At 37.6% G+C, this 24,549-nt stretch overlaps 1 protein-coding gene across 4 annotated transcripts in view; it reads right to left on the reverse strand.

The window, feature by feature from the left end:
- SppL (signal peptide peptidase-like protein) overlaps nt 1–16,911 on the reverse strand; it is a 68,279-nt gene extending 51,368 nt beyond the window's left edge. For all 4 annotated transcript variants that reach the window (XM_083140301.1, XM_083140300.1, XM_083140298.1 and 1 more), the window contains exons 1-2: nt 16,765–16,911; nt 5,383–5,914 (exon numbers count right to left, since the gene is read on the reverse strand). In XM_083140301.1, coding sequence (XP_082996427.1) covers nt 5,383–5,492 — 110 coding nt within the window. In that variant the 5' untranslated portion in view covers nt 5,493–5,914; nt 16,765–16,911. The remainder of the gene's footprint in view (nt 1–5,382; nt 5,915–16,764) is intronic.
- Between the last annotated feature and the right edge of the window lie 7,638 nt (nt 16,912–24,549).

Genomic DNA, 24,549 nt, shown 5'->3' on the forward strand with positions numbered 1-24,549 from the left:
ATTCCAAATTGCAAAGAATCCCACTGAGGAAGAAAATGCATCCGAGCATTGTGGACTTTGCATCTTGGGTGTTTGTAACTACAGCGAAAGGTGCTTTAAAAAAAAAATTCTCATCAGCCCTTAGCCTAATTTTAACCAGACACATACTTGCACGTGTGTGTTTAATTTAGTAACACTGTTCCAAATAAACAGAATTTCAACACATACCAACGCAAAAGTTATCCAGTTGTCTTGTTCCACATGCAATGATTGATTTTTGAATTGAATTGACCGCATTAAAGGTAATAGCAGCCTTCGAAACTCTGCCCCTTCAAAGTCAGCTTTAATTCAGTTTAGGATGAAATTTAGCTCTTTCATGTGCATCAGGTTTGGCAACACTGGTACGGAGAGGAGTTGTGTGCCCGTAGAAATGCATTACGCTTATGGGAGACTCATTTTATTTGTTCTCTCGAGAATCTCAAACATCCAGTGAAGTAGAAAAGTACATGAATGGAAAAAGGATATGTTGAACACTTTCTTGGTAGTTGAAAAAGCCAAAACTCCTATTTGATTTAGATGTAACTTGAAGTTGATTCCCCACAAGGAATACACAGGAATTTGTAAATGCTTATCATAATGCACTTTACAGATCATATCTCGCTTAATAATAAACTTTAAAAATCGCTTCTAGTATCTGCAACATGGAGAGGAATTTCTTTCCTCTCTCATATGGTCAAAAAAATTTTAGTAGCAGTACGAGGGTCACTATTTATATTTTGAGCCTTGACAACACTGATTGAAGTTAGGCGCGATTTGACGTTTGCACGGAATTGTCTGGCATTATTGACCATAACGTACTTCAAATGTTTTGTCAATAGCTTCATTTGTGTTGTTTATGTTGCCTTGGAGATTGCGTGACAATAAAATGGAATGAACTCGTGAACATTTTCGTGCGATGATTTTTTACGATTTTCGACGTGGATTATCAAGACAAGAGTGCACCGATCAACTTACTTCCACATTTGGTGATGAAGCCCCATCCTTTCCCACTGTGAAACGATGGTATAACGAATTTAATCGTGGCCGCCATTCACTCAACGACGAGATTCGCGAAGGTCGTCCAAAATCAGTTGTTGTTCAAGAAAACATTGATGCTGTGCAAAACCTAATACTGCAAGATCGTCATGTGACATACTGTGAGATTGAGGCTATAGCTATAGGGGCTATCCACGAGTAAACAAAAACATATCGAACGGCACAATCGATTGTCGAACTGTAGCACAACAACTTCCGGTTCACGGCGGCCGGGTAATTCAAGCGCGTGCTTGTGGCATTTCTTCTCGTTTTGTATACCGGATGAAATGGATCATATAAAAGCACTTGACGACGAGGAGAATAAGAGATATTAGGGCAAAGTAGAGGCCTTTGCATATCAATTGGATGAGCAACTAGGAAGCAATACGGCATTATTCGAAGATGAGATCCATTTGCTGATCGTCGTTTCATTGGCGATATTTGTAGCCTACATATTAAATATAAACTAATTTTTCCTACAGAGCGAGAGCGCTTAAATGCATACATTTATGTTTTAAGTGAAAAAGTGCGAGATGTACGGACATATAAAAAACGGAAAAAAGGAGCTTCTTTTCTTCTTTCTTCAGTCAGGACGAGTCAGAGGGATGCGATAATGCACACTTGATGGTTTCGTTCTCGTTTGAACGCAGAAATACAAAACGCTCATTGTTATTTTAAGTCAATTTTCTGCTATTTGTGTTAAACATGACGATGAAGATGAATAATAAACTGGAAAAATTAATGATGGGACAAACACAATGACACACCATTGCCTCACCATGGTGTTCAAACCTAGGACCACTTCTCCATCAATGTTGATTTGATTGATTGAGTTGGTGTTTTAAGTCCACTTTGTGCACAGTAAGGCTAATCGGGACTGGACCTACAGTTTAAATTGGGATCCGAACCACAATATGCCTCCACCGGGATTCGAACCCGGAACCCCTTGATTACAAGGCGACGAGGCTACCACTGTGCCATCGGGGAGGCACTCTATCTATCAATGTTGAAAAGATTTCCATTGCAAATGACGAAAATTAATAATAGTACCCGCACTTAATTTTCTGGCTACACAAAAAAAATATTTCCTCTGGTTACACACACAAAAAAAAAAAATCTGGTTACACAAAAATTTAATACAGTTCGTGTGCACTTCAAGAACTTAACGTGTAACCTATCTGGCCATGACCGAGCATCTTTTGAAAGGAAAAGTAATATTTTTGCTCATATCACTAAAACAGAGAGAAAATCGAGATTTGAATATTTCTCTTCTACTTTCAATGAAGTGCAAGTGGTGCGGGAGGCAAAATTTTTGGTTGGGAAGGAAACAGGACGGGGTATTTTTAAAGTCCTGACGTTCAAAACGGGAAAAATAATGTTATTTCCCGACTAAATTGGGAGATTATAGGAGCGGAAAATATTCAACATTACCCGATACTAAAAAAAAAATAATAATAATAATTATACACACAATTTCACCCTCGGGTGATGATTTATTTTGCATTTCTGGAATAAAAACTGCTAATTTCAATAAATTTCGGACATTTAGTACAAAAAAATGTAGGGAATAAACTTTTAAACTATCATTTTTTCCGAAGTCTGGATCGGAATGTGGTTTTTTGTTTTTTTTTTGTTCCGTTGTCATTACTGAGCAGTCTACTCCTGCTAATGGTCTTCCAATTTTCACGCCTGACAGCTTCAATGCAATAATTTGGCGCCTAGATTTCGAGGAAATGGATGAATAGAGATCCATGAAAGATTATTTAGCCCTGATCGTAGTTTACATCCTCCTTGTACACACTCATTCGTTCCTTTCATACATGACACAATCTCAGCTCCCTTTAGCGGCATGTTGTGAGCCTACGAACCGGAAGTTGTTGTGCTACAAGTATGGCGTCCGCGCGAGGGCACTTCCTTCCGGTGGATAGCCCCTATAAGATTGTAACAGGTGACGAATCATGGATATATGCATATGAGCCGGAACGTAAACAGCAGTTGACTGTATGGGTGTTTCAAGATGAACCCAATCCAACAAAAGTTGTTCGCGCTTGAAGCACATTGAAACAAATGGTCACCTGTTTTTTCGGGAAAACTGGTCATGTGGCAACTGTGCCTTTAGAGGAACGTAGAACGGTCAACTCTGAATGGTACACAACAATTTGTTTGCCAGAGGTCTTCGGTCAAATACGGAAAACAAACAAACGCCGTCTGATCATTCTTCATCAAGACAATGCCAGCTGTCACACATCTCGTCTAACAACCGACTTTATGAACAGTCAAAAAATCGAATTGATGGGTCATCCGCCGTACAGTCCTGATTTGGCACCCAATGACTTCTTCTTGTTCCCGAATGTCAAGAATAAATTGCGTGGACAACAATTTTCGTCGGCGGAAGACGCCATTGATGCGTTCAAAAACCATATTATGGAGGTGTCTCAGGAAGATTGGAAAAACTGCTTTGACAAATGGTTCGAACGAATGCAAAAGTGTATTGACCATAAAGAAGAATACTTCGAAAAACAAAAAAGCAGTTTTCAATGCCAAATTTCTGTTTTTTCATTGTTAGGCTCAAAATATAAATAGTGACCCTCGTACCCATTCTTACCATACTGAAAAAAATATGCAACTGATGCGAAACTGTCATCCCTCCCCTTAATTTGGTAACACTTCAACACACACTAAAGCAAAAGTTATCCAGTTGTCTTCTTCCATATGCAATGATCAGAATTGACTATTAAAAAAAAGCATGTCAAAAACTAGACCTATATTAAGACAATTACATATACTCCAGTTCACTAACATTAATAGATGCAAATAACATTATGTTGCACAGAATTAAGAAAAAGTGGTATATATTGAGAATACCGGAAGTATCTCCGATTACATTCAAATTCGGCATACTCACTAACTTTGGCCTTCTAATCACGAATCTGCACTTAAAAATAGGCAGTCAAGTCTAGAAATTGCAAAATAAGCTTGTCAATTACCGCTATGATTCTCTATTCAGTAACATGGAAACCGAAGAAGTCTTCCTTTCTGCACAACCGTCTTGCTACCATAGTAATAACACAACATTGCTCACGTGTTGTGCAATAAGTGAGACCTGTTGCGTAAAGGTGGAAAACATGTTTGCCCCACGAACCATTCATGGTAAGTTTAGGTTAGGCAAGCATAGTTAAAATTAAGGGTGATCGTAAACATTGTTTTTAAACGCTAATCATTGCAGAAAATAGTTGTTTTCTTCATTACTACGTACCTCCGTTCACAGACCCACTCTTTTTTACTTATTTTGCAATTTCTGGACGTGACCACCAAATTGTAACTGCAGATTCGTGATTACCAGGCCAAAATTAGTGAGTATGCCAAATGTGAAAGCAATTGAAGATACTTCCCATATTGTCAATTTGTTCTGAAAAAGTATTAAGTCAGTCACAATCAGGGTAGGCTTGGCAGGCCAGCTGGTAGAGCAATGTCATGGTATGCCAGAGCCCTTGATTTGAGTCCTGGTTGAGTCTGTAATTATTTTCTGAAATATCTACGTAGGACATCTACGTGTTCCAAATAGTAAGGTAATTTACAACTCAACACAGAGAAAATAAGTACCATGAATGTCAACAGTGTTTCAAAGGTAACAGATCCCATTGCAGTAACAATGACGGACAATTCCATGCTGGCTCAGTAGCTCAGTTGGTAATAGAAACTGCATGGTATACTAGAGACCCAGGTTCAAGTCCTGGTCGAGCTTGCTTGTCAAGTATGTTGGGTGAAGTCTACAATATGCTACTCAAACAAATGGCAGCATGGGTACTATGTGAAACCAAAGCACGCAACACACACATGTAATGACCTAGTATGTTGCAATATTTAAATAAGGAGGATACTTTGTTTGAAAAAGGATTTCAGGTGCAACAGTCTTAATTCTTTTTACTTTATTTATTATTTATTAAGTTTACAAATAATTATTCAAGAATCAAGAACAAACTGCATTAACTATTTTCTGATATTTTATTTTTTAATTACATGTCAATAGTAAAAAATGTGGCCGAGCATATCTGAAATGTTGTTAGTCTTAACCTCTTGACATTTCTTTGATTTTCCTTAAAACATGCAGGGATCAATAACGAGACTTGCTTGATTGACTAATCACGAAGTGAATGAGTGATGATATGATGAAGAGACACTCATAAAGAACACCATGTCCAGGCTAGGGTTCAAACCCGGGACCCCTGGCATCGTAGCACGCGATGCAAACCACTCTGCCACGGAGGTCGGCTAATGAGACTTGAAAAAATACAATAGAACAATAATATTAAAAAGAGGAACACTCACCTAAAGCTGCCGTACACTATAAGCAGGATGGAGATAAGGAATGTAGAAACTCTGGATGAATCCATAATGGAATACGCCCTAGAAAGCGAACGAGCTATCTCGGGATCCATAGTGTCAGCTTTGGAGGTCACCTTCACAAGCACTAATCACTTCACATCAACACACTGCTACCATAACACTGGATTACAACCCATCATTTTTACAAAAGATGTTCTCACATTTTCCAACACATTACTCCACATCACATGGCAACAACATCCAGTCCTGTTACAAGTGGCAGCAGTTCTCCGGCCACCAGCCTTGCACCGATGCAAGTGCTGGTTCTGCACTCAACACGCAAGTGAAGATGTTTCAGCGGTGCCCTCCAGGAAAGCACTAAAACCTGCCAGCCTCTGGAGTGGAGGCCAGACGAGCAGCCACTGGAACCGATGCCCTCTCTCGTTTCACTGAGCAACAAGCCTGGCAAAATCTAGGTCACCAGCCACTCAAAGCAGAAAGATGGCCCACATTGTCATGACACCTCCAGTTCTTTCTGCAGAGAAAAGAGAATGGTGGTCTTTACACTTAGCAAAGATATCCTTATATTTTAACACAAAAGATGCAAATCCAGTGAAAAAAACAACTGTTTGAAAATAGTATAAGTATTATTACCAACAAAAGCTGCCTCAAAGTGGTGATAACATTCAAGGTTTTTGAACACTGTTCATGTAACCACAGCAAGAGCTTCAACACAACCTATTGTATTATCTTCACAATACAGATAGGAATGCGTGCACATTGGCCCAGCACCTAAATGATTTAAGTAAGAAATGGTGATATGAACAAAAACTATAGATTTTTACATCCTTTTTTCGGAGTTATCTGAAATATGTTAAGGTTGTTAAACCTAGTCTTTAGAAGCGAAGTAATTAATTTTTCAAGTAAATTATCTGTAACTAGTTTAATGCATTTTAAATTGCAACTGAAATTCCGTTATTTTTAATGTCCTTGCATGAGATGAAATTTTATTCAGCCAGATTTTTACATCATGTTGAACCAAATATGTACCCAAAAAATTGGGTAAATGGATAAACATCAAATTAAAAAATACCCCACTTTTATCACCAAAATGCCACTGCATGCCTCAAGAGTGTATTTCAGAACAACAAAACACTTATACAAACTCGAACAATCACAGATACTTTGCTGCATATTACTCTATATTTTCATATTGAAGGTTATAGTTTAATGCTTTTTTTGACATCAATGAAAAATGGAGCATCCTGCTTGCAATTCATGCTAATTTTGCATGGTCTACAATTTTTGTGCCCCCACAGAAGTTCCATTTTCTGAATTAAAAACAAATAGGAATATTTCCAAATCAGGATTAAAGTGTTCAACTTCCAGCTGCCATTAACAGCTTGTGTGTATATATAACTACAGCTTTTCCACATTAATGCAACTTAGTACTATTTTTCAGGTGCAACTCTTGTGATACACAGGGTTCTTGTTAAAAGATGCCATCTTTGCAATTAATCAGTGCTGTATGCTTCGATTTCATTGCTCTTCCACTCTCGCCAAATGTTGGCACTACAGGGTGCAAGTGGCAACTCTTGGTGTTGGTGGACCATTACCTTGACATCCTACAATACACTTAACAAGGACTCTTAGATGCAACCCCCCACTTGACGTCTGTGAAGCAGGTTCTCCAACTAGGATGCCTTTTGACATTTCCAAAAATTCACCCACTTTTCATCAGCCATTACTAATTGTAGCAAAAAACCTTAGTTTCGGGGGCATATATGCAAAGGAGGAGGACTGTTTTGTCTACCTGATCTACCGCATGGACACAGATGATGTGGTACATATAAGGGTTGCCCAAATGAAACTAAGACATTTGTTGTAGTTTCGCAGTTTAACTAGGCAGAGCTTTGTGTTTGCTCTGGTATGTGGCATTGGCATTGTGACACAAAAAAAAACTGTTTTTTCATCAAAATGAAAATAGCTATTCTCAGAAACAGAAGTTGTGTTCATAACCACAAGTATGTCTCTCCCAGGCCATGTACGTGTTGACCATGCATATCTTCAGTACATTGCTAGATTTGGAACCATGCAAAGAACTTTATTTCATTTGATTTTTGTTGTTTAGTGTTAATCTTTTCTGCCACTTTTGGCTAATCATGATTATGAAGACTAGTCATCATATCATGAAGGTACACTCACAAAGAACACCCACCAGTAGCTGGGATTTAAACCCAGCACCTTTGGCATCGTAGCATGATGTGACAATAATTACTCATGACCAGGGCCCAGATTTTAATGACCTATAAAATATTTGAAAAGTGACCCACAAATTTGTGCAAAACTCAATCTCCTTATTGAAAATAGTATATATATTTATATTGTACACTTACTTTATGGATCACAATCAATAACATTATTGTTAATTTTCAAAATAAACCTTTTTGTTCATTGTGAAACAAAACAATTTAACAATTGCTTCTTCACCTTGGTGTGTTGTATGGACTGTGAATAAGAAACTAGATAATGTTGCATTTTGTGATTTTCAGACAGGCTTTGTTGCGATGGTAGTTAAACACAGAGTAAGTACCGCCAGATAACATTCAGACAAAACAGAAATTGTTGAACTTCTTAAACTTCAGTATCCAATAACAAAAAAAAATTAAAATCACCTAAAAATGATGCAAAATTTTAAAAAATGACCTAAAAATAAAAAAAATATCCCAAAAAATTACATTTCTTCAACCTGAGGAGGGTGTTCAGAATTTCTGTACTACTTAGCAATGTCTACGTTGTACCAGTTAAAAGATGAAATGTCATCAAAATCCTGGTCCTGCTCATGACCATCTGCTCACTATTAAGAATATGACCTCCCAACTAGTCACCGAGTAGCAATTGGAAAGTCAAAAACTAAATTAAAATTCCAGCATTATACAGAGATTGTTATTTTTGAACATTGATTCACCAATAATAGCAGTATACAGTGCAACAACCTTTCCCCTCTCCTAAAACCACTTCTGGAAGTGGTGAAAAGAAACCTTCATTAACATTAGTTGTTTAGACATGTGTGCATCTTGACCTACTAGTGGCTCCACTGGAAAAATTGCTACACTAATGCATTCAGCTCTAAATACACGGTCATGAAAATAGGCAGCTGGGCAGAATTGCGCTGGTGGTAAAAGCAAGAATGGAACAAAAAATTGCTGGTTCCCACACACAGTGTGTGCGTGGCCTAGTTGAAGCATCAAGATAGACCTCTCTCCGGGGCACTTTTGTGTCATCCCTGAAAGATCAATTCTACAATAAGATCCTTCATTCACTGAAACCTCCTAACACACAGGGTTGTGCTCAGACGTGGCAACAGCATGAACTTCTGCCACCTGCCTAATTTCATGTCCATGCATTTTGGATGATTATGGGCCTATCTACTACCTGTGAATGGCAAGAAAATGGTCTTAAATTATGAAACACTACTGTCTGTCTAATAAAGAACAAGCCAAGATCATGAGGTTCTGAAGATAACCACTGTGGCACTGTCATCAATTTTCAACAACAAGCAAGCAAATAAAGCATGGATGATGCAATCAGACATAACCCTGTCCTTATGTTGCCAAAATCTTCCGCATCTTCAACATATTGTCATCACCTTCAGTCAGCGCCAAGTGTTTGTATCATTGTGAAGGGATAAATGTCCACAGCAAAAGAAGAGGTGCAACATTTAACATTGTTCAAAATTTATTGACAAAAAAAAACAAGGGAGGGAATTTACCCTCAGAGCACAACAAAGAGAGAAAACAAATGACTGGCCACTTCAGTTCACAAGTAAGTTTGCCAGAGCGCTTCTCATCTTGGTTGAACTGTAAAACTAAACTATGTAGTATGCTTTGTTATATCCGAGGGTTGGTAGTTATCTCTGGTTTTGTGTGGTTAATGTTGAGATCTTAAGCAAAATTGTCATCAGTAGGGACCTGGACTTTAAGAAAAACTAAATATGCTGACCAAGGCAGTAATTTATTTGATTAAAAACAAACTAAACGTAACGTTTCAACCTTCTAGCAAGGTCTTCTTCAGACTCTGTATCAAGTACAAAAGTCTTAACTAAAGTGTTAAAGCTGGACTTTATGTAATAACATATTTTTTATTTATCATGAGATCAAATACTGAGGTGAGCCCTTACATATCTGACGAAAATCAGCCGAAATAGACGAACTTGATAAGGCATATTTTACCAATTTCACATTTTTACAACATACTTTTTTTTTCAATTATATAATAAGACATATTTCTGTTTAATTTTGTAATTGTCTTGCATATTTTATAATTTATTCTTCGTACCTTTAGCTCAATGGATAGTTCATATTATTGATTGCAGGATAAGGAAATTACGAACAAAAAATTAAAAGCAGATGCCATCTTTTCTTACCAATCAGTAGAGAACAATAGCAGTGCAAACATTATTGAGGAAAAATGTCCTCTCTCACTGTTGTGCAGGCACCCAAAGGAAAGAGTTTTAATTGTTCTCACTTCTTTTCTTTTTTTTTCGGTTCTCACAACAATCAGTCAAAAGTAAAAATATCACTCGGTACATTACAGCCCCTACTCTATCGGAAATCAAGTATGGGTGTTTCAAGATCACTTGTCATTTAAGCCAGGTACATATCAATGTGTATCAGCGTGAGTGAAGAGAATGCCTCCTGTAAAGGAATCTCTTGTGCTGAGACTGAGGGGCTACATTACAGAATTAGGGAGTGATGTGTTCCCGACAAGATTATTGTGTGAAACCGGGATAGGATAGTCTAAGAGATCTTCAGTATTCCAGTATTTAGATACGATGGAACATCAAAATCTGCCTTAAAAAGTTGTGTTTGTGTATCGATTGCCTAGATTTACCAGAGTAAATCTGACATAATAATAAATTAAACTTAGGATGATTGCAGTGAACCTCACAACATTTTCAGTATTCTTCCACTACAGTCTTTGGTTAAGGATATTCTGACTTAATTTAAAACCCCTTCCTAGTCGGTCTTCTCTGCAAGATACTGACATCCCGTGTAATGAAAAATTTGAAAGTACTGTTGTGCATATTTTTGGCTTTACTGGGAAGATTTCTGCATTTTTCTGACATAATGACATACATATTTTACAGAACAAAGTCCCGGGCCCTAGTCATCAGAACTCAAAAATCTGGCACTCAGTGCCTGAAATTATATTCACCATAGTGCAAGGTGGCCACTTTAAGACCATGATAAAATTCAAGTATAATTCCCTGCTTTCAAGGCAAACTTTCCAATAATTGAAGGTTGGTTGGTTGATTTGGTGTTTTAAGTCCACTTTATGCACAGTAAGGCTAATCGGGACTGGACCTACAGTTTGAAGTGGATCCGAACCAAAATGTGCCTCACCCGGGACCCCTTGATTACAAGGTGAGGACGCTACCACTGTGCCAATGGGGAGGCCCTCCAAAATTCAAGGGTACAACCAGACTTTTTCTCTATTTCAACCTTACATATTAACCCCTCTCACCACTCACCCACATACAAATATATTAAGAATATAAAGGGCCAGTGCGATCCCAATGTATTCAAAAATTCTACTTCCATTCAATTAAACAGTATATACAGTGTCTCATAAGTAGAGCCCGGAAGTTTGGCAAAATGCCTCTTTTTATTTACTGCATATATTGATAAAATTTTTCCGGATATACGTTTTTTATGTTGTTTCGAATGATTTAGAAGCCTTTTCATTTTGCCTATTTGTGACCCCACTGCCTATTTTTAATTATAATGCCTTTTTCAATGAAATTTGACCATCTCTTTTTTTTAAAAATGTTGGCATTTATTTTTCTTCCGTTCATTACATGAATAATTTTCGCCTTATTTAAGTAATATTTAACTCACGCATGTTTCAACATTGCTGAAGGAGGAAAGTGTGAGAAAAAAGTATTTCATGCAGAGTTAGGATATTGCCTTTCGGTTAACATTTCCTTGTGCATGATTGACTGCTGAAGTGGAGAGGTTGATTTCGAACACAAAGAAGATATTTCTGAAATCTCCCTCTCGAACCCGAAAATTTCAGGAAGTTACGCCTGAGCTTAGTTTTCCTCCACAACCAGTCTTGATAAGATGGGGAACCTGGATATCAGCAGCTATATATTATGCTAACAACCTTGAAAAAATCAGTGAGGTGATCGATGCTCATCCAGAAAACGAAGCGGCTTCAATTCGTGAAGCGAAAAACTCCTGTGCTATTCAGAACTGAAGAATGAACTTTCGTTTATTTTTGCACATTATGGTGCATTGCCAGAGACAATTACAAAGCTAGAAAAAAGAGGTGAGACTCTTGTAGCATCCATTAAAATCTTCAAGGAATCTATGCAGCAGATGATGGAAGTGCCAGGAGAAAAGGGGTGAGCTGTTGCAGAAAAGTGCAAACGGGTAGTGAGTGCAAATGAGGACTTGAAACAATTAAAAACAATTTGTGATATTCTAAAAGATGAAAATGCTGTTACCAAAATGATTCCAGCTACATTAGCTTGTTCTATGTATGCTCCAATAACTTCTGTCGAAGTAGAAAGATCATTTTCTATTATGAAAAACATTCTCTCTGACAGACGACTATCAATGAATGTTGAGAACTTAAAAAAACACCTTGTAGTTATGTCAATCAAGACGGAGAAAATTGAAATGCTCTTCCAAATGTAGATTTTAACATGTTGCCAGAAATTATATATAAAAGTAAGCGACTTCCAAATGTGCCATTTTTTCGGTTTATTTTGCCTTTTTTTTTCATTTTAGTGCCTATTTTCCACATTATAAATGCCTTTTTGCCTGCCTATTTTAACGAAAATAAATGCCTGAACTTCCGGGCTCTACTCATAAGTAATAGCGCAAACTGACACAGGTGAAAGTACACGATAATAGAAGCAAAAAAGGCTCAGTAAACAAGGGTCTGCAAACGAGCTGTTTTCGAGATAATCGCGAATGTGTGGTTACAAGCCACCACTGACTTCATTGTTTGTAAATGTAGTCCTAGTTGGTAAAATGCTAATAATGTGTGGTTACAAGCTGTCTTTGATTGCATTTTGTAAACACAGTTGGAGGTTTGTTCTTTGTTTACAAAACAGAACATTTCCAAGAGGTGGCATTGTAATCAAACAGGATGGATACAATCAGTGCACAGTCTAAGCTTACTGTGGAAGTCACATCAGTTGTGCTGAGTAGTGAAAATGGAACCTTACGTTATTATTAGCATTTTACCAACTAGGACGACATTTACAAACAATGAAGTCAGTGGCAGCTTGTAATCATCACAAATTCGCGATTATCTCGAAAACGGCTCAAACCGTCAGAACGCCTCAAAACAGACCGTCTGTTTTCTGGGAAAGCAAAAGAAACACTTATGGCGGACATAATAGGAACACTGTATTTGAAAGTTTACAATATATAATTCATACAATTAGCCTTTTGTTAATTCAAAATTTTTTTAGTGGGTTCAAAAGATTGTTATACATAAAAACGTTTCTTGTTGTTTTCAGCATGTGGAAATGTGTTATAAGCGAAAGAAATTGGCGATTTTATGAGGTTTGATTTATGAAGTTATGCACACGAGGAATGCCTATGTTGTTAGGTTAGGCCTGTTAGGTTTGGTTCTCTTAGCATAAATATCGTTGATTGTCAATCATATGAACATTTCTTGTTGACATTAGCTTGCAGAGATGCATTGTAAGGCAAAAATTAGCAATTTTATGAGATATGATTTGTGACATCATGCCCGAGGAATGCCTACGCTGTTAGGTCAGGTTCTCTTAGCATAAATATCGTTGAAGTGAAGGTTGTGGTAAGGTCTGAAATCAGGTAGTCCGTATCATACTAAAGTAACAAAATCACATAGAATTCATGCATAATTTCCAGTGACTAGCTACCCCAAAGTGGTTACAGCACAATAAATAATAAAATATCCCATGGCATAAAAAAAAATAAAAAAAAGGAGCAAACCCCAAGATTAGGTGGTGGTATAACTAGTTGTTCAATTTAAAAATGTTGAACAGTTAGATTAGGTACATTAAACTTTTTCCTGATTTTGTATCCTATTTCTTAAAAATGAGCCTTCTCAATTCATTTCTTCCAAAGTTAGTTTATAATTTCCGGAAATAAAATCAACCAGATAGCTTGAACAAAATGGAACTAATACTAAATTGTGTACTGCTCTGAACTATTTAAAATGAGTGTAACATAATGGAATTAAAATGGATAAGATGGAGAACATGTGTGGCCTTACCTTCACATGCTCCAAATGTGCCTTGATGGCATGTGTTATTGGTGTCTTTTACCTATGTCACAAACTGTTTCATTGTGGCTTCAAGCAGCCATGATTGAGGCCAGTTCTTGTAAGCATGCGGAATTCAAACAGGTGGGAGATACTAACACAGACATTCGTGATTTAAGACAACCGTCCAGTTGGTGCAGATGTAATGAATGCTACATGGCGAATATTTCCTTTACTATTTTTCTTAAATAATGGAAAAAGCTTAGTTTAAGTAAGTCCAGCTACAAACCAGTGTTACATTTCGTAAAGGGGGCTAAATTTTTTCTAAAAACATAAGGATGGAAAGATGAGATACAAATCTGGTTCACACCAGTATACAATTCAGGTTCAATTGCTTTATCTTTTTCCCATCCTTCCATTTGTAGAAAAATTTAGACCCCTGTGAAAAGTAACGTTGGTTTGTAGCACGACTTCCTTAAACTAAACTTTCACTTATTACATTAACTTATACACATTATAAACAGTTCTCTCCTCCTTAAAAAAGTTTAACAAGAACACAGTTCAAGTGAACTATAGAGTACCAGAATGTATTATAATAGGTTTATGGCAGTTTCCGTTCGGGACCAAGTTCCTTTTGTTTTATTGAGATTCTATCATGCTATGAATGCAATTTTTACATGGTTCGATCTTGATGTATGTCTGTTAACACACACTGCGGAGTTTTAGCGAATACTTAAGATTTTGTTCAATATATGCTTTTGTGGTTAGGTTAGGTTTGGTTCCCCTAGCATTGCGAACCACTGATGCTAGCCCCACGAACCATGGGCACGTGGTTAGGTTAGTTTCGGTTAGGCAAAAATAGTTACAAATTTTAACTTCAGATTCATGATTAGGAGGCCTCAATTAGTGAGTATGCCAAATATGAAGAAAATTGGAGAGGGGTCCGGTCATCTCAAGTCGTTCCCAATGGTCAATGGTTTTTGGGGATATCCGTCAATGGTTCGTGGGGCTATCGTGGATGGTTTTTGGGGCTATCCGTTAATGGTTTATGATGACATAATAAACACGAAAGTAGGTATTTTTCAGTTAAGAAGGTTGAAACACTGCATACCCACTCCAAATCGACAAAACACATGCACGATTGCACGCCATATTGTCTGTTCCCCAGGCATAACAAGGAAGACAAATAATGACTTGTAATATGAAAACTTGACACTATTTTATGGAAAAAGGCATAACTTCACCTTAAAGAATCTTCTGCAATGCAGAATATGTAAGTATCAATGATAAAATTAAGGAAATAAACGAGTGAGCGGTGTTCGGGCCTTATCAGACAAGTACCGTAGTTTCTTCTGTAAAAATTAAGAAATGTGTCTCCGATATAACAGACATTTACCCAGAATATGTAAGTAACAATGCTAAAATTAACGAAAGAAACGAGTGAGAGGTGTTCGGGCGATATCGCATAATTACCAAAATTGCATTCGTAGCATGATGAAATCGCAATAAAACAAAAAAAAAACTTGGGCCGAAAACAGTGTTCACGTAATCAGCATCCACTAATATCTGAAGTTGGAAGCATACACACAAGTATTTGCAGAAAATGTATAAGTTAACTTCCATATAGGTTCGTTCTTTAATTCTGTTCGGTAGAAGATTATAAAATAAACATGGTACGAGCTGATTATCAATGATAACCATATTGGTAAGAATTTACAATATAGAGAAAGTCTCCAATTTCGTTAATTTTCAGTATACTAACTAATTTTGGCCTCCTGATCACGAATCTGTTGTAAAAAACTGGGGCTCACGCCTGGAAATTGTACATTTTGATGAAAAATTGTTTGTTAGCGCCAAAAACCATCCACAGGTAGCTCTGCAAACCATTGACATTAGCCCCAAAAACCATCCATGGGTAGCCCCATGAACCATCCACGAGTAGCCCCACAAACCATCCACGGGTAGGCCCACGAACCATTCACACGAGGTTAGGTTAGGTTCCATTAGCACTCATTTCACCCCTAAATTCATCAAAAAAATAGGGATCGTACTAGAATGGAACATCATAAATCATTATCTTGTAAAATAACGGCGTGGTTGGACACAATGACAGGAGATTACATTTTTGTTCGTAAAACTACGCATATACACCTATATATATAAAAAATTCAATCGGTTTCTTTTCAAATTTTCAGACGTGACCCCCGGTTTTTTTCAACAGATTCGTGATTAGGAGGTCAAAATTAGTTATTATACCGAAAATTAACAAAATTGGAGACTTTCTCTATATTGTAAATTCGCTACACTATATTTGGATATTGAAAGATAAGCTTTACAGAATTCATGCACAAGCGGGGAACAATCTGCAAGTGTTCGCGGCATGAGATCAGTGATGTGTGCGTGTAAGTAAAATAAGTCAAGAGGAATATGTTAATGACAAAATGCAATTTATGAATACATACATTTGTTCTCCACCCTCCAAAAAAAATATCTGACGTCGCCAGTAATAAATGCTTTCTTTTGTTCTATAGCTTGTTTACATGAGACTTGCAATGACCAAAGTATGCATAATAAGCGTTGGTGTTATCAAAAATAATCACACTCTCTCAAAATCAGAATAAAAGCAAATTCTGTATAAATAAAAAACAGTTAAGGGGGTGAACGTAACTCGCATGAACCACTGCTAAAACAAGGAGAAACTTCACTTCGCATATCATATCGCTGCAGTGTATTATAACATTTCTTTTGATACCGAAATCAAAGTTCGCTTCGGTAAAGGCAAATTTTTCGCCTGCCGAGTCTTTACTCTTTTGACAATCGTTTTTCTTCCTAGTCCCAGGTTACCCAGGTTTTCTCCATTCCGCGATCGTCGTTTGTTTCGTGCCCGGAGAAAATACTGTGCTACAATCGATTCTTCATGCTTTTAGCATGACACTTTCGCACTAAGTTACCTATTTACGTGTTAGTGAACATAAAATACATCACAAAATATATATAAATTGAAACAAACAAGAGAAATTAGTTACAATAGCATCCGTAGGGCATCACTTCTGCCATTTGATTCAGCGACACCAATTCGGATGAAATTTACTTTTACCCTACAGCAAATTATCTTACCTTAATGTTTTGTTTTCCTTCATATGGGAAGCAGATAAATTTAGATAGTGTTTATCATACAACGTTCCCATTAAATTAAAACACATTTAACACCACAGTCACTCCTTAAGTGCATACAGAACTCCCTTCACCGATCACCCTCGCAAACTAACCGAAGGTGCGCGATTGGAGGCCAATGTGCAGTGCATTTAGTAAACTATGTCACGTGACAAATAGTGCCTCATGTTTCTAATACAATATGCTCAATAAATTGATGTACTAGAAATAATGATTCGTTTTCTCAATAAACAATGCACTACTTTCTTGTTTGTCTCTAATCATATTTATATTGTCTTAAACTTGTTGGTGTTTGGTAGCAAGTAGATATTCATCCGCGCTCGGAGAAGATAATTTTCCCTCAGGCTAAGATGCTAATGGAAGGGAAAGCAAGCAAGTAGGTTAACATAGTAGTGGGTCAAGAGGTCTTAAATTATTTAATTTTTGTCATTTCATATACACAATCTCCCTTCTTAAGCCAATCCGGATATCGAATGTTCAAAATATTATTGATTCCATTTTAGTATTATGTTTTACATTCCTTTGCTGATGGATTATTAATTCATCCACAGGAAAGAAAATAATTGCGCATGTGTTTATATTTCAAACTGAATTATTTTGATCTAATAGTTTTTGTCAAGGTGACAAAGATGTGAAGATTTACACACGCACGTAAACAACTAACAAAAGTCTGCCTGCAGAGCACATACTTGCATATCATTTTTTTAAAAAAGTCCGACTGATACTCGCTGGACGAAAAACAGCCAGGAGATCCAGTTTCTTGGCTTATCCGCTTGTTCCAAATATGTCCTTTCGGTCTCAGATTTCGGGACATGTCACATGTCGAGCTGTTTCTGCGAACACATGGTAGAAAAAAAAACGGAAACGACCCCCCCCCCAGCTATAAAAAATATGTATACAGGGTGTCTCATAAGTAATCGTGCAAACTGACACAGGTGAAAGTACACGATAATAGAAGCAAAAAATTCTCAGTAAACATGGGTCTGCAAACGAGCTGTTTTCGAGATAATCAGCATGACCACTGATCAGTGGCGTATTTACAAATTCATTTCGACAGGTATCCTCTTTTAGTGGTGTCAGTTTGGCATGCGTCTTCAATCTTCGCACATACACATGTATGTTTAATCTTAGGGCATTGGCACAGAAGGATAAATTTCTTAATAAAATTAAAGCGTTGCCGTTACAGTTACTTTCACGAAAGTAACGCATTATTTTCTCTCATACTAGTAGCGACAGGTAGTGGCGCAACCACAGGGGGCATTGCCCTCCCAACCTTGGACGGAAGTTAATTCTATGGAAGGGGGAGGCAAACAATGAAATAGAAAAAAGCAAGACTATCAGAATCTAAGAGTAGCAGGACAAAAATATAATCAAGTTGCAATTAGTTTTCACGTATTTCTTGCATTTTATCTTCCAGGCAGCCAAGGGCACCTGAAGGGGGTGCACAGAGGAGCAATTGTTGCCCGCCCTCGATTTCAAATTTAGTGCAAATAAAACACATTTCGCGAAATTTTCTTGTTCGCTTTGCTTACAATGTTTGCTTTCCTTACAGTATCGTCCGATTCAGAGCCTTAACTAGAGGGTGACGGGAGTCGGCCCTGGGAGCCGAACGATCAAATTGAAAAAACTAAAAGATAATTCCAAATTTTTTCAGTTTGCAAAAATTTGAATCTAAAAATGTTCTTGCTCGTTTCGCTCGCAATATGATTCTTTTCTGTAATGCATAGTAAATTACCAGAGAGAGAAGTAAGACCAAGTATGTACTTCAGACTGTTGCTGCTAAACAGTTTTGTCTTAAATGTATGAACGATTCTTTGGAGGAAAAGGATCGCGTACATTTGAGAGACCAGGGGTGCACATCCCCCCCAAGGCCAATGGCGCAATATCCCCCAAAATCATGTCATGCGTCCCCCCAAATCATAGAAGACATGATCCACACATTTAGAAGAACTTTAACCAACAACTTGCTGGCCCATAACGTATATTTAACCTGTGTTGCTGTCCTTCTATCTCCGTGATTTTAAACAAATGAACAACGAGTTTGAAAATCACGTGATCTAGTCAGAGGCGCAACAACGAATTTTTGTCTGGGGGGCAAGTACCATGATAAACGTATCACTAATAATAATAAAATAATTTTAATAATAATGTTACTTATTATTATTGATAGTGACCGCGGTGGCGCATTCGGTAACGCGTCTGACTACCATGCTAAAGGTCCCGGGTTCGATCCCCGGCCGGTTCAAATCCGGGAACTTTTCTAACGTTGTAAGCGGCCCCAGCGCCCACCCAGCGTCGAATGACATGGGTACCTGGGGGAAACCCTGGTGGGTAAAGGCGGTCAAAGTTGGTTAAAGGTTGGTTACCCTTCATGGCGTCGTGCTAAGCACAGGGGATCACTTTGCTTTTTTACTCCTTTTTATTATTATTATTTTTATTGATCTGCTTTATTTTACTTCGCTTCTTGTGCCACTTTTGGCTAATTTGCGGAGATGGGATGAGTGATGGCATGATGAAAATGATGAATGGATACTCGCAAACATCCATGTCCAAGCCGGATTTGAACCCAGGACCAACATTATTATTACTATTAGCAGTGGTAGTATCAAAGACTTCATGGCGTGGTGCTATGCACAGGGGAGCACTTTGTAGTATCAAAGACGTTATTTTCCTTGTAAATTACGCAAAAAAGGGGTAGAAGTTTGTGCTAAATCATTTGTGTTCGAACAAACTATTTGAATATTTTTTGATACGTTCAATTTCACATTAATAACGGAAACCAGGCACATAAACTATTTTTGAAAGACAGAAAATGCTTGATAAATGCATTCCAAATATAATTATTTTTACATTAACATAACTTTCATGCATGATATATGTTTTACATATATGGCACGTGGAGTGACGTGGACATTAAATTGTGTGCGTATTCAAAGTTTCTTCAATAAATATTATATACAGCATATATTATTTAAATACATTACATAACCAATTCATCCATCTCACAATAAACCAACAGCAAAATTACATAAAATTCTCTCAAATGTGCACGCTCCCTTTTCTGAAAACAATGGTTCGTGCATTTAAAACAAAATCAATTAAGATAAGTGTTATTTCTCTATCTGGTGATTTACAATGCATTACATCGAACAAGAAAATTTTTGTATCCAATTTCTTTGCAGGCTGAAATCAATATTAATTTAATAGGCCGCAAATAATTTCGCGGAACGCCATGGCATTATATCACTTACAACATTTGTGCCTCTCCGATGGTGTACTGGTATTATAGTCGCCTTGTGATCAAGGGGTCCCGGGTTCGGTACCCGGTGGAGGCACATAGTGATTCGGAACCCACTTTAAGCTATAGGCCCAGTCTCAATTAGCCTTTCTGTGCATAAGTAAACTTTAAAAAAACACAAATCAATCAATCACTTTTACAACTTTTTTTACATGTAGATCGTTCGGCGCCCAGGGCCCTCTTCCGCCGCCCCCTAACTACGGTTGTGAACTTGATAAGATTAAGAAAAGCAGGTACTGGGAGCGAAGAAGATTTTACGTGAAGTATTTTTATTTGCATAAAATTCGAAGTTCTGGGCGGTAATTGCCCCCTGCAAGTACACTTGACCGTCAATGTTTGCCCGCCTTGCCCCCTAGAACTCATTTCCGACGAAGGTTTGGGGGGGGGGCAATGCCCCCTGCACCCCTGTGCTTGCGCTACTGGATCTAGTCAGCAACCATCTGTGCTGCGAGCTGTGCACTTGCGTACTTCTCTTCTTGCCGCTTTCGAACTGTACTAGGCGACGTCACTTCCGTCAAGACCATGTCTGTACTTTGTACAGTCAACGGCAAAGATAATGGTAGGCAAATTGTCCATCACTATCTTCATTGCTTTTTTTATTCTACATCCTGTGTTGTTTTAAGAAATAAAATTATGTATTTTCGAAGCACGTATTGTCCTCTTCTTATTGATGTATTTATTTCAATTATCATCATCGCATTGTGTAATTTCAGATCGAATGAAAATGATGGACATTTCGCCTACTCTTTCTTTTGCCGTTGGGTGTACCTTTCGGACAGAGCCTATGTGCAAGTTTCTCCATCAGTTCCACACAAGCAATAACTTATAAAAAATACATTTGTTTTCTTTAATTTAGATTATGTAAAGTAGAAGGATCTTAATAAACATTGTTTTTATAATTATTCAAAGTGCGTATACATTTTATTGGGACACCCTCTATGCGTGCCCCCTACACACATATGTGTGTGTGTGTGTGTAGTGTCGAATGATGATGTAGTGGATTACTGGAAATGTATAGTTTATTACGTACACAGCGCGATATAATTTACAGTTACGTATTGTATTCATTTTCATCAAAAATATTTATTACTTTTTCGTGCAGAAAGCTGATAAATTAATTTCCCCTTCCTTTGGCGAAAGTTAAGAGAAGGAATTGAAAACGTGCAGCATATTTTGCATGAAGGTGAAAGAAAGCTGGCCGAAATAACTGGTTAGCAGATGGTAAGATTTACAAAATAAGGTACACATGTATTCATACAAGCCGTAGAAGAGCATTCATTTGCCCCCAGGATATCCTGCACCACACACGTCACGGTGGTACTGAGAACCTAACAAGAGGAAATCTGAGTATGATATACTTTTCACAAGAAACAAGTCTTGGGTTCTTAGCAATCTGAGTAATTCATTTATTAAACTTTCAAGTCAATGCAATAGGTCGAAAATAAAAGTCAAGGTTTACAAAGTGATATTGAACAGTGATCCTCAGTGGCGGCGATTGGGTGCCAAAACTGGTGGGGGGGTGCAAGGAAAGTTTGCTTTCTTTTGGTATTGGTAGACAAGGCTTAGCATTACGAGGCCATAGTGATTCTCTGGAATAAATAGCAATTAATAATGCAAATACATAAGATTGGATAAATGCTACGGCTGTTTCTATAATAATTAACATAATTTGTGTTAAAATTAATATCGAAAGTCCAATAATTTCTAATATTGTTCCTTTACTTCCAATTATTGATATTATTAAATGCCCCGATAAAACTGGGGAGGCAACGTCACTTATCGCCACTGGTGATTCTTATCAATCTTTGGCCTTCTTGTGCGATACGTACAGTCAACGGCGAAGATAGTAGTAGGCAAATTATCCATCGCTTTTTCATTACACTTTCCACATCCTGTGTTATTTTAAGGAATGGAATTCAGTTGATTCAAAGCAGATGTCATCTGCCTATTGACGTTTTTATTACAAATCAATATCGCCTCATTGTGGAAAACGGACTGAATGAAAATAGTGGTGGACAATTTGCCAACTATTTATTTTGCCGTTGGGTGTACCTACATTCACTGACACTTTTGGGTTGTAAGGATCCCATTGAAAATCAATGTGATAGTTACAATCCAGAAGTGTCCGTGACTGTACAATAATATAGCTACTACGTAAGTAGTGGAAATTAGTTGTTTCTAAGTCGTACTTTGTAGGTATCCTCTTTTTTTAATCAATTGAATATCAGTTTTTGACATATTTTGACAATTTTTTGTCGATGTTTTAGCGTTTAGCGATGTTTTAGTACAATTTTCAATGCACCATTTTTTTCCCACCTCGTACTTGTAGGTATATCACGATCTTACGTGATATAACTTAACCTATTCATTTTTTTTGCTAAACTACACGAGAGCCCTCTACATGCTTTGACCTACTTTAGAGTAGACCTAAATAGAGAGTTCACAAACCGATAGTGAGGCTCGGTGAGGCTCGCCTTAATGGTTTGCTCTTGTAAGGCATAAGCCTCATTTTCTCGCAGTGTTGCCAACACCTTACTCGATCACGATCTTACGTGACCTATCCTTTTTTTATCTTACGATTTTTTTAACGATCTTCAGTGATATAACTTAACCTATCATTTTTTTTATTTGCGCACCGACCTAACTTACATTATATTTTATATAACCTAAAAAAATGTGTTGATTTTTTTTTTAAAAAACTGTTCCGTCACCCTCTCGTTCTTCACGTCGTACGCGAAAGACTTCTCTGCGACCAGGATGACGCTGCACATGGTATCATGGTATCCTCGGGCAGCGCGTCGTGGAACTCGCAAACGACCTTGATGTTGGTGCGATCGTTCACCACCACCTGCTTCCGCTTCGTCGTGTTGATGACGAACATCGGCCTGTGGGTTTTGAATTCGCTGGGCGTGTAGTACATGTCCACGTTTCCCTCGGTCACGCGCTTGTAAGCAGAGTACGCTTCGTAAAGTTTGAGGTAATCATCTTTGGTCATGTCGAGGTTGTAATTCTCGCGCGGGAACACTTCGTTCCTAGTAGTGTGTTTGGTACCACAACCAGCGCCGGAAAGTATGAACCCCCATCTGGCAGATTTGGCTACACTTAAAACAAGCTCAACATGCCCATATGAGCTTTTTGCTCAAGTGTGGAACCCCGTCTAATCCAAGATTTTTGTAAAAATTCCCTCGGGAATTTCCTGAGAAAGTATGACCCCCCTCAGTTTGATTTGCCTACACTTATAAAAGGCACTTCTGTGAGATTGTTGTCCATAAACCTGTCAAAAATATGCCCCTCTTGATATTTTTTTTGGCCACACCTAAAACTACGCCAAACGTATTAACACACACACACACACACACACACACACCCACACCCACATACACCCACACCCACACCCACACACACCCATATTCACACATATTTACTTCTGGTTTAAGTTCAATTGGGCACCAGGCTCAACTTGCATATCTAATATTAAAATAATGTAATTCTTCTAGAATTGTTCTGTGACTCTCTCATTTCTTACATCATAAACATATGATTTTTCCCCTATGAGAATAACACTACATATGGTGTTATCAGGGAGTGTATCGTGGAATTCACAAATAATTTTAATGTTTGTCCTGTCATTAACCACAACTTGTTTTCTTTTTGAAGTGTTGATGACAAACATGGGTCTCTGTGCTTTGAATTCATCTGGTGTGTAATACATGTCAGTATTGCCAGTAGTGACCCTTTTGTATGCTGTAAATGCTTCATATAATTTAAGGAAATCATCCTTGGACATGTCTAAATTATAATTTTCTCTAGGAAATACCTCATTTCTGCCATTTTTAAGATATATGTTCTTGATGTTGCAGTTATCAAATCTACTTGAATTTTTTTCCTGATTATTGTGTCTTCCAGTCTGAAACAATACCACCACAAAATCCGGCATGTCATATTGTATACTGGAGAATGAATTTGTAGCATCGAACTCATAATAAGTACCAGTTGCGGGCTTCTGTACACATTGATATGTATAAAATTGTAAAGGAATCTGTGGATTTTTTATTATATCTGCTTTGTATTTAAGAGCATAACTAGCCTCATATTCAACAACTGGGATTCTTAGCTCCATAGTCTGAATAATGCATTTGCCTTCATCAGGTAGGGTATTGGGCAGAGCTTCCCCTGTAGAGTTTAATGTGCTGTACCTCATCAAAGCATTTTTATCATGTGCAGCTCTTCTAAATGTGATTCTTAAACCACCCTTCCACATAATATCTTTGTAATCTGAAAAGAATCCTGGCAACAGGCGCATAGGGAACAGCACTGTGTGGTTCTTAGATATAATTTTATCACCAGCCTCAAATCCACCTATTTTGTAGTAAGAAGCCTCGGTTTTGGATAATTTTAGTGTGGCCAAAGCTGTGGAGGTAATGCCGGGA

The sequence above is a fragment of the Lepisma saccharinum genome, chromosome 18, assembly GCF_977018435.1.
Source record: "Lepisma saccharinum chromosome 18, izLepSacc3.1, whole genome shotgun sequence".
NCBI lineage: Eukaryota > Metazoa > Arthropoda > Insecta > Zygentoma > Lepismatidae > Lepisma > Lepisma saccharinum.